Here is a 15,207-nt window from a genome sequence, read left to right on the forward strand (position 1 = left end):
CCATGCACTTCTGAACTATTGAAAAAAGAAAAATAATAATAACTTTTTTTTTTAATTTTTGGATGATGTGTTGTTACTACATAGTCTTCCCAAAACTGGGGGGGCATTGCCCCCCTCTGCCCCCCATAAATCCGCCCATGATTGTAACGTTCTGCATACTGCTATCAGGGCCTGGCTAACTAAAAGTGTGGCCCTAGGCGCACAATAATTTGGAGGCCCCCTGAAGACCCTATAGCGGAATACAGTGTTGATTTACAGGTTTAGGGTCCTTTGGAAAGCATAGGACTGTGGTTTACCTGTCCTTACTCTTAAAGATGCAATAGTTTGTGTAGGGGAAGGAGTAGTATTTTAGTCTCCTCTTACGACATGCGTGGGCTATGTTGGAACTATTCTGCTCCGGTCACCACATGGAGTATGTAGAGACACAGTTGATAATGTATCTAAGTGTTCCAAATAAAGTAGTTTTCATTTTCAAAGCGGTTTTCGTTTCGCTACTTAATGGACCTTGAAACAAAAGAAAAAAAATAGCGTACTATCATGCTCAATATACAATGTTAGTAAGAGTTGCTTTTTTTTCCTTTCAGATCATGGGATACCCCTCCAGCAATGAATGGTTGCAATCGTCAGCATTCTTTGAATCGTTACCTCAGCAGTGATTCTTTGATTCTATCAGAGCAGGTTGAAAAGTTAGAGGAATTGAATTCAGGAAAAACTAATGGTCTCCATCAGCTTGGCAATGAGATTTTTATTGGCATGGTGACAATGCAGTATCAAGCTTGTCCTGTATGTCTCAATTTTATTGGTATGGTTTGAAATTTGCTTTACAGCAGCCGATCTTCAGTTGCTTTTTGATAACTTGCTTCAGTCCGGATGCGTTCCGACTAAAGCAAGTAAATTTCATAATCAGAATTGTGAAATATATTCTTATGTATAGTTCTCAGTTCCAAATTGTATTTTCCATGAAGTAGCATTTTCCTTTTGAATATTTCTGTAGTTTATCATTGTTTTCTTCTTTAAAAAAAAAATCGGCTGTCCATTTCAGTAAATAGACTTTTGTAGCTCTCAATTTAATAAGTTAATATTATTTATTTTGAAGCAACATGTGTTTTAGTGTTCATGTCGATTCTATGGATAGTAATGACATCATATTTGTGAAAAAAAAGTTGCTTTTGAAGTCCAAAAGTTGAGCAAAATGGTAAAATATGTTTTAAACATTCTTGAAAATTAAATGCAGATTCATTGAGGGTAAAAAAAAATGGATTTCTGTTAACATGAATAGCTTCCATAAGATTCAGCAGACTAAAGATCATCATCAAAACTTTAAAGTTCTAAATTTTCTGTTGATCAAATTATAAATTATAGAAATCTCCCATCTGTTTTTTTTTTTTTTTTTTTTTGAATTAGGGTTGTGAAATAAATTATCCACTTGTAGAATTCAGTTTACTTATCATTCTGATTATGATGGGTGAGAGGCATCCCTAAAACTGATTCTTTTTTTTTTTTAAATTGGCATATATTATTGAATTTCATTATCATAATTAAGTGGCTTTCTCTAAAAAATTTGGGGCATGACCTCAAAAATTAGGTTGGATAGCTAATCTCTTCCAAACCAAAGCTACATTTTCTTTGAATAATAACATGAGAAAAATGTAGAACAGTACACACTGATTAAGTCGATTCTTTGTATAAACACAAAACTACTGTAATTCGAATTTGATGACAGTCTTGACACTTAGAAAAATTTTCTGATTCAGAAATGAACGGTTAACTTAAAAGATTAACTTTTTTTTTTTGAAGTTAGAGGTGCATTTAAAATACTCACTGTGCATTAAAGCTAACATTGAAGAATTTGAGAACAGCATGAAAAAGCCGGGAGGCAGAGTAAAATATCTGAAAAAAATTCTTTGTCAGTTGATTTTAATCATTTTCTCCCTGTTATTGTACATGCAGGCTACACATTTTTAGTTTTTCAATTAGTTATGTTTAAACTTGTGATGTATTTTTTTTTCTTTTGAATGCACACAATTGAAACTGTGAAGAGCAAAGGGATGTAAGGAGACATCTTCAACTTTAGAGTAAAACACGTTTAAAGTTACCGTTCTAGGTAGGCTTTCATTGAAAAGTTTTTCTAAATCATGTTGTGTAGCAGCACTAATCAGGAATAGCACCGTCTCTTACCCCAAGACAGAGGAGAGGTTCAGCTACCATTTGTACTGGATATCTGCAAATTTTTAATTTTGGTATTTACATCCCTTTGCTTCTCACTGCTTTAATTTACACAAAAGACTACTCAATTTCGATTAAAACTTCCAACTTACTACTTGCCGTACATTTTCCATTTTTGTATTTATATGCTAATTTTTTGAAAAAAAAAATGCTTAAAAAGTCTTAAAATTTGGTTTTGGAAATTCAGTTTGAACCCAAGAAAACATATACAGGTAGTCACAAATTGTTGTTATCCCAACTTTTTCATTTTAGATGATTTTTTATGTTTGTTTTATTATGTATATTCTTGTAACTTTCTGTTTGTGCATTGTAGAATGTATTTTTTTTATTTCAGGATTTTGTGCAACTCATTGAACATTTGGATAAAGCATGCATACGTTTTGTGCATTTTTCAAAAGAAAACGAGTTACGAAGCAGAGTAAGTTATCTCAGAATGTTATTGGCACTAATATAATCTCTACTAATAATAAAGCTGAAAATCTCTCTTTTTGGTTTTCTGTCCAGATCTCTGACGTGCATAGCGCCTAAATTGTTCGGCCGATTTTTACGAAATTTGGCACAGAATTAGTTTAGCATGGGGGTATGCACCTCAAAGCGATTTTTCAAAAATTCGATTTTGTTCTTTTTCTATTCCAATTTTAAAAATATTTTACCCTGCAAATTATCATAACGTGGAAGAGTAAATTACCAAATGTTCATAACATGGAACTGTAACGTAGGCGAGCAAATGAACATAGCTATATTGGCGAGAAATTCATCATCCATTATGTGTAAATATATTGGCAAACCAAATGACCTTCTAATTTTTCTACTACGGGCAAAGCCGTGCGGGGATTGCTAGTGTATAAATGTAAAAATCTTGATAATATTTAAACTTCATTGTAGCACAAAATGTTTCTTTTTTCTTTTTTTAAAAATTATGCCAAGTTTGGATTGAGTGAAAAAAAAGTCTATAAATTTTTTTTTGTCCCTATTGCAAGTCGAACGTGAGCTCGAATGATTATTTTATTATGTAGAAGTAACATAAATGACTTTGTATTTGTTATTTGATTGTCAAAGTTTTGTGAAGTAATATCATAAGAATACAGTTAAGAAAAACAAAAACATTTTTTTTTAAACTAAAATATTTTTTGCTTAACCAATTAATTGAGCTTGCATAGTGGAGCCCTGATTTCACATATTCTGTCAGATTAATTGTAAAAAAACGTACCTAGCAGAAAAATGTAAAATCGGGGCCAAAGATAAAAATATAAGCACGTTCTTTAAAAATTGACTTTTCCAAAGAATTTATGGAAGATATCTCTCTGTGATATTTACTTGTTTTCTGCTTTTAGATACAATTTTATTTGTACCATGTTTTATACTTACAATTTCTTGCAAATTTGCATTTGCAAATAAAATTTGTTTTAGTTTTTATGCTTTGACAATAGAAACAATAGAATGGTATCAAACAGGTAAGAAACAAATTTATCCTGAAAAAAGTTTCGGAAGTCTTATAAAGGAAATATGATTTAGATCTGTTTTAAGAAAAGTGCACTAAGAAAATTTTATTTTCTGAAAAAGGATAATCTGAAGTCTGAACTATTTTAATGTTACCAGTATAGTAATTTTCACAGACCAACAGAAAATGACATCAGAAGCGGGATAGTGTATGAAATGGACAATGTAAAATCGGTATTTCATTACTTATTTAAAGCTTCTTTTGATGTCCTTAAATTTCATTATATTTCATCAATCCATTCATTCCTTTGAATTTGAAACTTAAAAGAGTAATATTACGTTATTTGGAGTAAAATTGTACTGCAGTGTCTTCAATTATCTCTTTTATAATTTTGTTCTCCTATTAAAATGGTTAGTACTTCTGTTCTCAAACCTTTTCTTTCTTATTATGTAAAGAAATGCAAAGTAAATCTAAAGCTTTATGCTAAATTGTGTGATTAAAATTTTTTGGTAAAAAAATTTCCCGATTGTTTCTATAACATTAAAATTTTGCTGATATAGATGTATGCAAGTGATTTCTTTAAGTTTCAATATCTTTACTAATAATAAAGGTGAAATTCTGTATGTCTGGATCTCTGAATGTCTGTTATGCGCAAAGCACCTAGACTGTTCGGCTGGTTTTCATGAAATTTGGGACAAAATTAGTTCGTAGCATAGGGATTAGCACTTCAAAGTGATTTTTCGAAAATTCAATTCTGTTCTTTTTCTATTCCAATTTTAAGCCCATTTTGCCGAGCAAATTACCACGACATAGATGAGCAAATTACCATAACATGGACAAGCAAATTTTCATAACATGGACGAGCAAATTAACGCAGCATATTGATGAGACATTCATCATCCATTATTTATAAATATAGAGGCGAATCAAAAGACTTTTTAATTTTCTACTGCTGGCAAAGCCGTGCGGGTACCGCTAGTGTTTTAATTCAACTCCCTCTGAATTTATTCATACTCTGTGTTGCTCATGCTTCATTGTTGCTACCTTCTCTGAATCCAAGTAATTTATCATGATTTTTCAAAGTTAATAATTTACTTGTATTCAAAGCAATAATATGTTTAGATATAAACCTCAAGTATTACTTATTTTTTTAAGCACAGAAGTACTTTGCTACATTTCAAACATAATAATTTTTCCATCTGAAAGACAGCAGAATGGATGTGTTACAAGATTAGACAATATTTTTTATAAAAAGCTTGAAAATCCCTCTTCTTGAAGTACTGTTACCCCCCGCCCCTCACCCCTATTATTCTGCTGATTTTTTTTTTCAAAGAATTCTCTTAGAATTTCTGCAAAGCATGCTTAAATGAGATCTTGCCAATGTAATTCTGCCACTAATTTTGATTTTCATTTAAAGGAGGAATTATAATGTGCGTTATTGTAAGTGGTTTTTGTTTTAGGTTTTTTCTGAAAAAATGGGATTAGAATCTGGTTGGAACTGCCACATATCCCTACTTAGCAATGGAACAGGGTAGGTTTTAATTGAATAAATAAATACCTTTGTGCTGAACAGTAAAGTAAGAAAAAACATTTAAAAAAAAGCACAAATTTGCCAATTACAGCAGACACGTGTCTGGGGGTTACAGAGAACGCCTTTTTCAATGTAAAAAGTAATGAGCTTATGGATGGAAAGACACCTGACAAACTTTCGTCGGATGTCTTTTCATCCATAAGCTCATTACTTTTTGCATTGAAAAAGGGGTTCCCTGTAACGCCGAAACACGTGTCTGCTGTAATTGGCAAATTTGCTTTTTTTAACGTTGTTTTTTCTTACTTTAGATTTTAATTGGTTTTAAAAAGTAAATGATATTTTGATATGTTTTAAAGAACATAATCTCTTTTTTTATCTTAGCTCTAAGAACCAGATGGATGATCAGACTGTTTCTCCATTGACTTTTTCTCGCCATTATCAATTCCCAGGAATTTTAGAAGATTCAAGTTTAGTTGAAAATCGAAACGAAGTATGTGTTTGAAGTGTTTTTTTAAAAATCAAAATACAGTTGAACTCGGTTAATGCTAAATGCCAGTCATATTAGTGGGTATTCATAACAGCCGTGAATAAGTAAAATGAGAAAAAAAACATGGGTATGTATATTTTGCATAACATATACATTACAACATATATGTTATACTACATATGTTGTATCACATTGCAACTCGTTTACCTTTTCAGGAACTTGTAGTGCTTTTCTTTTTGTACATTAATGTATGCAACAGTTCCCAACTGGTGGTTCATGAACCCCTGGGGGTACGCGAAAAAAATATTGTAATGGCGGAGTTTTAACATGCCTGTTTCTGATGAAGTCTCATGTTCAAGCGGTTTCAAGCAAATTTTGATCCTTTTTTATTCATTTGTCTCTCGCACATTCTATACTCTTAGCATTTAAACATTACTTGATAAAAACATTACATGGAACATATGCGAGCATCTCAGATATTTTTATGTTTAGTTCCTTTTCTATTTGAGTATGACGAAGAGCTATTGCTCTTCTCTTCTGTTGAGTCAAAAATGCATAGAAGTGAGATCATGCTGTTGTTTGTTGCTATAATTTTCACACTACATAGGCTACAATTTACTTCGAGCTTTATTGTCGAAAAAGAGAAAAAATGGCTAGCAACCCAAAAATACCATAAGAAGTATGAAAAATTAATTACTTTAGAAAGTTTTCGTGGGTAAAAGTTTGGCATGTGAGGTTTACGCAGAAAAAAAAATCAACGGATTTTAACCATGCATCTTAGTTTGCGCTATATGTAAATAAGGAATTTATAAAATTTATGTAGAAAATTTCTTTTGTAGTAAGTGAGCTTAAAAATATTTGCTTCGTTAAAAATTACCTTTTTTGTAAAAATTGGAGTAAATGCGTGCATTGAAAAATAGACGCTTCTATTTTTTTTAATCTGCGCATTTTACTCTGCACTTATAGCATAATTACAAAAAAAAGTCTTCAGCAATCAAACGATTAAAGTGCGCAGTATTTCTTTATCAAACAGCTAGGTTCGTAGTCCTTTTCAAGGGATTAAACAAAGAGATCTTTCTCATTTTACTGGAAGAAAAAAAAAGTCCATTTATAGTTACACTGAGACAGTTCCCTGAAAGGTATTTTAAAGATCATTCCTTAATTGACTTCTGATTTGTGGTACAGATAAATGTACCCTTGTGTCAGAAAAATTTCAGCCAAATTGTAAACCTCTTTGCGCCACAAATGTCCAATTTTCAAAATTTTTTCAAAGTTGATTGAAGCTTAACACACAATAATCAGTGTTTATTTTTTGGTGAATTTGTTTTGCATTCACATTTTAGCGATCATTTTAGTTCGTAGCAATATTTATAATTTTATGTTTTGCAATTATGTTTTTGTTCTTGTTATAAACTATGGAGCAGCTAAAACTGGAAAAAAAATCTCCCAAATTTTATTTTCTATGTGTGCGTGCACTCGTTTTTTTTTCTTGTTGCTTATTATCTAGTACTCAAAGGGTTCGCCAACTTCTTTCAAAGTTTGAAAGGGGTTCGCAAGGAGGAAAAGGTTGGGAACTGCTGATGTATAGTATAGTTAAATTTTATAGGATTATCAGAAAGAGCAACAATTAATTTATAAGAAACTCACGGCTTTCAAGATAGATGGTACAGATTGTTTTCTTACATGAACCAGAAAGCTAAGCTAATTTACAACGTGAAATAACATGCATTAGTATTATCAATGTTCTAGAAGTGACTAAATGGAAGGACTTAAATTAGGTGGGATGGTCATTTTTACTGAACAAGCCTGTTTTAGCAAAACCTTTTTATGTTTTGCTAAAACAGACTTGTTCAGTAAAAATGACCTTCCCACCCATTTGAAGAAGGGTGATAATGAGAGAATAGGTGAAGCCAGAGAAAAAGACCTTTATATCTAAGCAGACTTGACCTGTACACAAAAGATTCAACATATGCTTCACAATATATATATATATATATATATATATATATATATATATATATATATATATGTTGAGCTTTCTACAGTGACGCAAAATTTTCTGAAAAAGGAAATTAATGATATTCAATTTGTCACTCTTCTGGGAAGAGATCAGAAGGTTTGTTTGGTCGAAAATGAAACTTTTATTTAAATCTATGTAATATGACTGGCATTTTTAAGCTAATCAAATTTTTAACAAAACTTAATTACCAAAATATTTGTTTGAGCCAGGATTTTGTATTGACCTTGGTTGTATCAACGGAGTTCAACTTTACTAAACTTAGAGTTCCATTCAATTGCGTCTGTCCAACCCACTGGTAGCTCATGAGCAGGAAATTCTTAAAACCATCAAATGTTGTTTTAATCATTGAAATTAGATGACTGTATATGCTCGTGTATAAGTCAATCTGACTTGAGGAAATCGGGAAAAAATCAAAAACCCGCATATAAGTCAAGTTTCTACTTTCTAAAAAAATCGGGAGAGTTTTGCCTCCAATTTTGAATTTAAATGTTATAAAAAGAGAAAAATGTGAAATGTAATGACTATTTTTATGTTAAAAAATGTCCTACTTGTATTCTTTTGCACAAAAAGGGTTTACTTCTGCGATTGCGATTTTTGTACGGGATTTGATTTTTCTGTTACGATTTTTGTTATTTGTTGCATTTATTTTTATTTAATATCGATAAAATCTTATGCTGCAATTATATTACATTATTTTTAAAAAAATGAGCATTAATTAGCAACTATCGAGAAAATTAACGAATACGGCGGTTCCCGTACTTTTGCGTAGTCATTTTTTTACTGTAATTATTTTATCTTTATTTCACAGTTAGAGCATGTGAAATCATAGCAGAATGTTTAAATATTTACTTCTTTGGCATCTGCTTAAAAGAGTTGGACTAAAATCTGAAAAATGTTCACGTTTTTGAGTGTTTTTTTCTAAGAATTGTTTGTTGAAAATTTTCGGAAATTCTGCTTCGTATAAGTCGACCCCCTGACTTCAAACCTCATTTTTTTCTACTAAATCTCTCGACATATATATATATATATATATATATATATATATATATATATATATATATATATATATATATATATATATATACTCAAGTATATACAATTTTCTGACTCAAGGGCGCCCATATGCAAAATTTTAAGGGGGGACTCCAATATTTTCCCCATGGAAACTGATTTCAGTAAATATTGGAGACATTAAAATTTGACATTTTAAATAACTTATTCATTAATGGCTGTAAAAAAATTTTGATTCATTTTTGCAAAGGAAAAACACTAAAAGCAAGGAAGTTCACATTTCTAGGGGGGCTTGCCCCCCCTTGCCTCCCTATATGAGCGCCCTTGTTCTGACTGTTGAATCAAGGGGTGTGAAATCCTATTGAATATGTACATAAGTGAAAATGCTAATATGAAAAATTAACACGAAAGGATATAGTGGCCCAGACAGTATTGTGCTTTTCGTATATATTTGCATATAAATACAAATTTTTGCACAAAATTCTTTTTACATATAAAAAGAATTTGGTCACTTCAGTTTTGTGTAAAGCATTTTTCACTGTTTATATATATGTGTATAGAAATCCGTTGAAAACAGTCTATTTAATAATTTTTCAACCTATGCTATGTTAGATTTCTGTTAATCTAGTATGAAAATAATCACATGAATAAAAATGTAAAATATCATATAAAAACAATTGGAGATTTCAAAAGACAATAAAAAATATACTATAAAGTTATAAATATTAAGATGATAATTGTTCTTTTTTTTTTCCTTGCAGGTGCCAACACGACATGCTAGTGCTCCAAGTATTATTAACATAGATACAAATACTTTAAAGGTGGAGGAACAAAGTACTAATTCTAAAAGTGAAAATTCTACTTCTGAGTATAATACACTATCTTCCAGGTATGAAATTTCAGTTACTTATTAGTACCTGAAACTACACTACTTTGAATTAAAAGATAGTTCTTTAATCATCGTCTTTTTCATGTAGATGAATGCGAGGTATATGTGAACATTTTTTTTAATTTTGCAAAAAATATTATCAGTTTTTCCGAACAGAAATGCATTTCATGATTGAATAACCTTTTCTTTGTGTCATATCATTTGTTGAGATTTTCGAAAAAAATTTTTTTTATGGCATTTTAGAGAATTGTCTTCAGTTGTTCATGTGTGCCCCTATAGGGGGGTACATGTGAACAAGCCTGGGGCACATATGAACAAAAATTAAAATTAAATTAAAAAAAAAAAAACAGGGCAAATCCAAGAAAAACTCTTGAATGTGAAACATATACATGTATACTTTTCTCCGTCTCGCCCACCTCTTAGCGGATACTCCTTTGGTTTATTTACATACAGTGGCTCCCAAAAGTGCTCGTACACTTACGATTTTCAATGAAATGAACCCCTATCCACTAGTTAAAATTAATATTTTGGAATAGGTATTTATTTATATGATCTATGATCTATTTTCAACAAATCTACATGAAATTTTTTAATAACAAATTAAAATTTGATTTTTAAGAAATCAATAATCATAAAATGTAAGAAACTTTAATTCTTTTTTTTTGTAAAATCTCTTCCCCTCCCCCCCCCCCCCAAAAAAAAGCATGTTAAAGAGAGTTAATGTTTGTGCAAAAAAGTTTTTTTTTTTTTTTTTTTTGTTACTTAGTCATATTTTGTTTTGTATTTCAGACACCATGCTGAAATTGATGGACAATTCCTTAATGGTGATTCTTTACTTACAAATAAAAAGTCAGTTTCATCTGTACAAGATATATTTGTAATTGATGAAGTCAATTTGTCGCATTCACCTAGTCATATAACCGAAAGTACCGATCAAAGTGCTCCTGTGACATTTGATATGTCTAACAGAGTAAAGTATTTAAATTATAAATTTTTATCTATAAAATAGTTTTATGTTGGAATTTTCAAAGCAATTTTTACATGTCTCAAAAAATGTTTTTTTGTTGAAATTTCAGCTTACTGCAACCAGTAGCATGTTTTATGTACTTGTTTTTCAGGCAAAATTACCAAAAGGGACAGAAAACATAAGGCCTCATATTGAGAATGTTGACAATGTTCCTCTTCAAGTGTCGTTGTTCACTGATTGTACTGCTGAGGCAACGAGAGAAATGATATGCATCATGCAAGAGTATGGAGAAGTGGTTTGCTGTTTAGGAAGCTCTGCAAATACTGAAAATATGCCCATATTTTTACAAGCAGATGCAAGGTAATTACTCGCATTGAGATACAGTCAAACTCCGCCATAGTGAACCGTCAGGAGATCCAGCAATAAGTCCAAACTAATGGTTCATTATATCCAAATTCTATGAAAAATATTGTTTGCACATTCGGAAATAGTGATCATGAAGTACACCACAAAACAGGCACTCAGTACCAAGGGTGCCCTTATGCAGAATTTTAAGGGGGGCTCAAAAGTTTTCCCCATGGTTTAGCAGAATATTTTCCCCCATGGAAGCCGAATTCAGTACATATTAGAGACATTAAAATTTGACTTTTTAAATAACTTATTCATTAATAGCTGTAAAAAAAAAAAAAGTCATACCTTTTTGCAAAGAAAACACTAAAAGCAAGGAAGTTCTTATTTTTAAGGGGGGCTTGAGCCTCTCTTGCCCCCCTACATGGGCTCCTTTGCTCACTACTCAGTACACCAGAATACCGATACTGCAACCACTAGTTACGAGGAATGAGCCAGTTACAGGAATAATGAAGCACTCCAGTCTCTAAAATCGGAGGTAATTGGAACTCACGCCACCTCGAATTACTGAAAATGTAGTTATTATGGAAAACGTTTAGTAATTTTAACTTTTCATCATTTGGACGTGCACATGTTTTACATCCTTGTACATTGAAAAGGATGTATTGTCATCACAAAAAGTTTATCACTCAAACTTCATTATAAACTTGCATTTTAATTACCCTAGTGTTCACTTTAGGAAAAAAGAGGGCAGGGTGCTGGCCTTTGAAAGGGGCACTTTTTTAAAAAAGGGCACTATTTCAACGCGGTGTCCCCCCATCGAAGACCAATGATGCACCACTCAAAAAGTACTGAGCGCCCCTCCCCCTCCCCCCCCCCAAAAAAATTAAGAGAAGAAATAACATTTAAAACACTTTGCAAAAATTCAAACTGTCTAGTCTGCACCATGACCCCCCCCCCCCCCCCGATCGCCGTCACCACTGACTTTAGTATTAAATATGATTTTATCCTGAAAATGCACTTGTGTTCACAATAGGGTTAGCTCACCCCCCCCCCCCACACACACAAATGCCAACTGAGCTAAGCACATTTTCCACACTCCATAGGAACATTTAGCTAATGCTGAAACTTTGCTTTGGGTGTTATTCAACACTTTTCAGGCCATAATTTTAACTGCCTATAAGAGTAAAAAAAAAAATCTAGGCATTGCAAAACCCTTTGAATTTCAATTTAAGAAGAACAGTATTTAATTACTGATCCCCCCTTCCTACCAAAGAAACTGCCTAGTAATGTGCATTGTGCCATTAAGTATTTTAGTAGACATCGAAATTGTGATGAGTGTAAATTCTCCTTTTTTAAATATATTACACTTCAAATAGAATAATTAACTTAAAATAGTGTGCAGTGCTTCAAAAATGCAGTGGTAGCAAGTTGCAAAACTAAAAAGATTTTATTTGAGCTCTATTTCCTAGTCTTGGAGTTGTTCAAATTCATAACACAAATGTGTTGGCAGATGTATGCGCTCCTAAATGCAATGCATAAGCAGCTTGGGCAAAGCTAAGATTTTTATCTCAGACAATTTTTGTGAAAATTTAATATTTCGGCATTTTAATTTTGTGATTTTTTTTAAAATCAATTGTATAATATTTATGAATGAAAAAGAAACAGTGCAAGATTATTTCAGTTAGAAAAAAGCACAAATATGTCAAAAGTATGTTTTTTATTATGTCAATAAGTGTTTTAAATAATCTGTTCTATGAATCACACACACACACACACACAACACACACACACATATACAAAGATAATAAAAGTACTTAGCAAAAAGGAAAGAATTGAATGAACGTCCTGTCAATGTGATGTTTCCATTTCAAACGGTTTTTTTTTTGTGGGGGGGGGCTGGGGATGGGGTTAAAAATCCAAGATATTAAAAAAATACCCTTGCATTTTAGCCCAGTAAGCTTTGTACTATGTTCTTCTTAGGAAACAATTAGAAAGTTAACTTTCCAGAAACAGATGTGAAAAGATTGCTACACGATCACTAGCAATGCGCTAAAATTAGCTAAGCCTAATTTCCACGTGCAGACGAAAAACGGACACAAAGGGCTGACATGTTAGGAAATTGTCCTATTCCCTCTCTCATTGTTGATTCCCAGAAGATCAAGGATGGGAAGGAATGAAACAAAGATCTCTCCCTTCCCAGAAGACCCCACTCCTTCCCACAACCTTTCAAAAATCCACCCTCAGTAGAAGGGAAGAACATGCCTTTGTTTCCTACTGATAAGCCTCTTTGAATTCTGAGAATCTCATCCCTTCTTCCCCTAGGTATTTGCTTCCCCTTTTGTTTATGGGGCCGTTTTCAGGGTGAAATTCTGGGAACATAAGACATGGGCGTTTTTGCAGACGATCGCTGGACAAATAAAATTGCCCCGATATCGCGGCAGGTCCAAACGATGGTTAAGGCATCTTTTTAAAAACAAAAGGTGCAATTTCTTATTTTTGAAAAGGGCAGGGCGCATTTCACGATCTAAAAGAGAGGCAGGGCGCATTCTGCTGATATGGAAAAGGGCAGGGCGCTGCGCCCTTCAAAAACGGCCTTGCGGGAACACTAATTACCCTTGGATGCATTTAAATTAGCTTTTTTCAGAATGTCTAAAAGTATTTTTGTGTATTAACTTGTAGGCAACCAAAAAATGCAATTTGATTGTCCCCAATCCATTTCAATATGTTTTGTCATGACATTTGTATATGTGTGTGAGTGTATGTTTGCAAGTTCCTCACATAATACGAAACATTTAGACCTGGTTTTAGTCAAATGTTAAAAGTTACTATACATGTATATGCTGCTCATAAGGCATCAAATTGTGTGTTTTTCTCTTTTTGATTGCAATTTGATATTCCAAGGAACTCTTTATGCCAGGGCTGCAGAGCCATCGAGCTCATATGCACAAACATACCAGCCAACTTTTATTCATTCAGCATAGAGAGTGCACATTTTAACTCTTATTAAGATTTTATGTTCAAGTGCTGATATTGTATGCATTTCGAAATTTGATTGCATCCACTTCTGTTACACTCATTCATTTATGACTACTATGTGATAATACTGCTTAGCCCATAATGTCTTAGTGTTGAATATTATTTCCAACCCTTCTTAAGCTGTCTTTTTTTGCTGACGGCTTGCATGCTCATCTGTTTTGCCCTCTCCTTTCGAAAATATCTTTGCATTGCACCTTAGTTAATATCAGGTCAGCACCATTTGTAAATTTAGCCTTGATGCTTACTAAAGATATTGTTAATGAAGATTTTAATAAAATTAGTTTCATTTGATTATAAAAAAAAAGGTTAGGAGGATAATGACAGATTTCTAAAGTCAATGGACTTCTGCAAAAAAATTAGGCAGAACTCTTGAAAATATGTGTTACGTAAATTACAGGAAGTCTTTTCACCTTTTTTAAATTTTGACAATTATATCAGTATTTGAACTATGAAATATGGTCACTGTATTAATGATGGTAACAACTGCAAAAATTATTTACGCAAAAAATCTTTTTAGGCTTTGGAAATGGACAGTTTTTCCAGCAATTGTAAAAAATGGTTACAATAACAAATAAACAAATAGTGATATAAAACTTTAAAAGGAAAGTTTTTTCTTCTTTTTAATTGAACATGCTAATTACGTTAAATGCAGTTAATAGAATTTTTAGGACTTGATTTACATATTTATTGTCAAACAGCATAAGTTTTTTGTGCATTGAGAGCTTTCCAAGCTGGGTACTTTGCACATATAGAGGAGCTGCTGACATGTATTCCCTGACATTTGGAAAAATTTGATACCATGTTATTGAGTAAAGAAATACACTATATAGGAATGAACATATACTCATCAAAAGATAGTTGCATTTGCCAAGCAGGTGCAGATACAAGGGGAGAGTCATGGGAATCATGACCTCCCCGCCCCTCCTAAATTGTTGACAATATGATCCATCCACGTTATTTTCAAATACTTTTTGAATAAAATTTAAACAATTGCAGTAACATTTTCTATTCATAAATTAATTTAAAAAGTAAATATTTGTAATGCTACTTCCTTTCATTTCTTATAATATTAATTAGTTATGTTTTGACCTTAACTAAGTGCCTTGTTTTGGGCTCATTCGGTGCTTTTTAATAACACCAAAGCAGTTTCGGAAATTTTCGTAATTTTTCTTCAGCACGACTCCGTTTAAAATGGTAGTATGTATCTGCCCCTGGTGCCAAATGCATTTTTAATCTAAATTTTTTTTT

At 32.2% G+C, this 15,207-nt stretch overlaps 1 protein-coding gene across 1 annotated transcript in view; it reads left to right on the forward strand.

Moving 5' to 3' along the window:
• Positions 1-15,207, forward strand: part of LOC129226722 (transmembrane protein 94-like) — an 89,900-nt gene that overhangs the window by 54,757 nt on the left and 19,936 nt on the right. Inside the window, exons 16-22 of the mRNA XM_054861351.1 lie at positions 585-783; positions 2,561-2,644; positions 5,128-5,198; positions 5,580-5,688; positions 9,478-9,605; positions 10,395-10,575; positions 10,724-10,932. Coding sequence (XP_054717326.1) covers positions 585-783; positions 2,561-2,644; positions 5,128-5,198; positions 5,580-5,688; positions 9,478-9,605; positions 10,395-10,575; positions 10,724-10,932 — 981 coding nt within the window. The remainder of the gene's footprint in view (positions 1-584; positions 784-2,560; positions 2,645-5,127; positions 5,199-5,579; positions 5,689-9,477; positions 9,606-10,394; positions 10,576-10,723; positions 10,933-15,207) is intronic.

Source organism: Uloborus diversus, chromosome 7 (assembly GCF_026930045.1).
Source record: "Uloborus diversus isolate 005 chromosome 7, Udiv.v.3.1, whole genome shotgun sequence".
Classification (NCBI taxonomy): Eukaryota; Metazoa; Arthropoda; class Arachnida; order Araneae; family Uloboridae; genus Uloborus; species Uloborus diversus.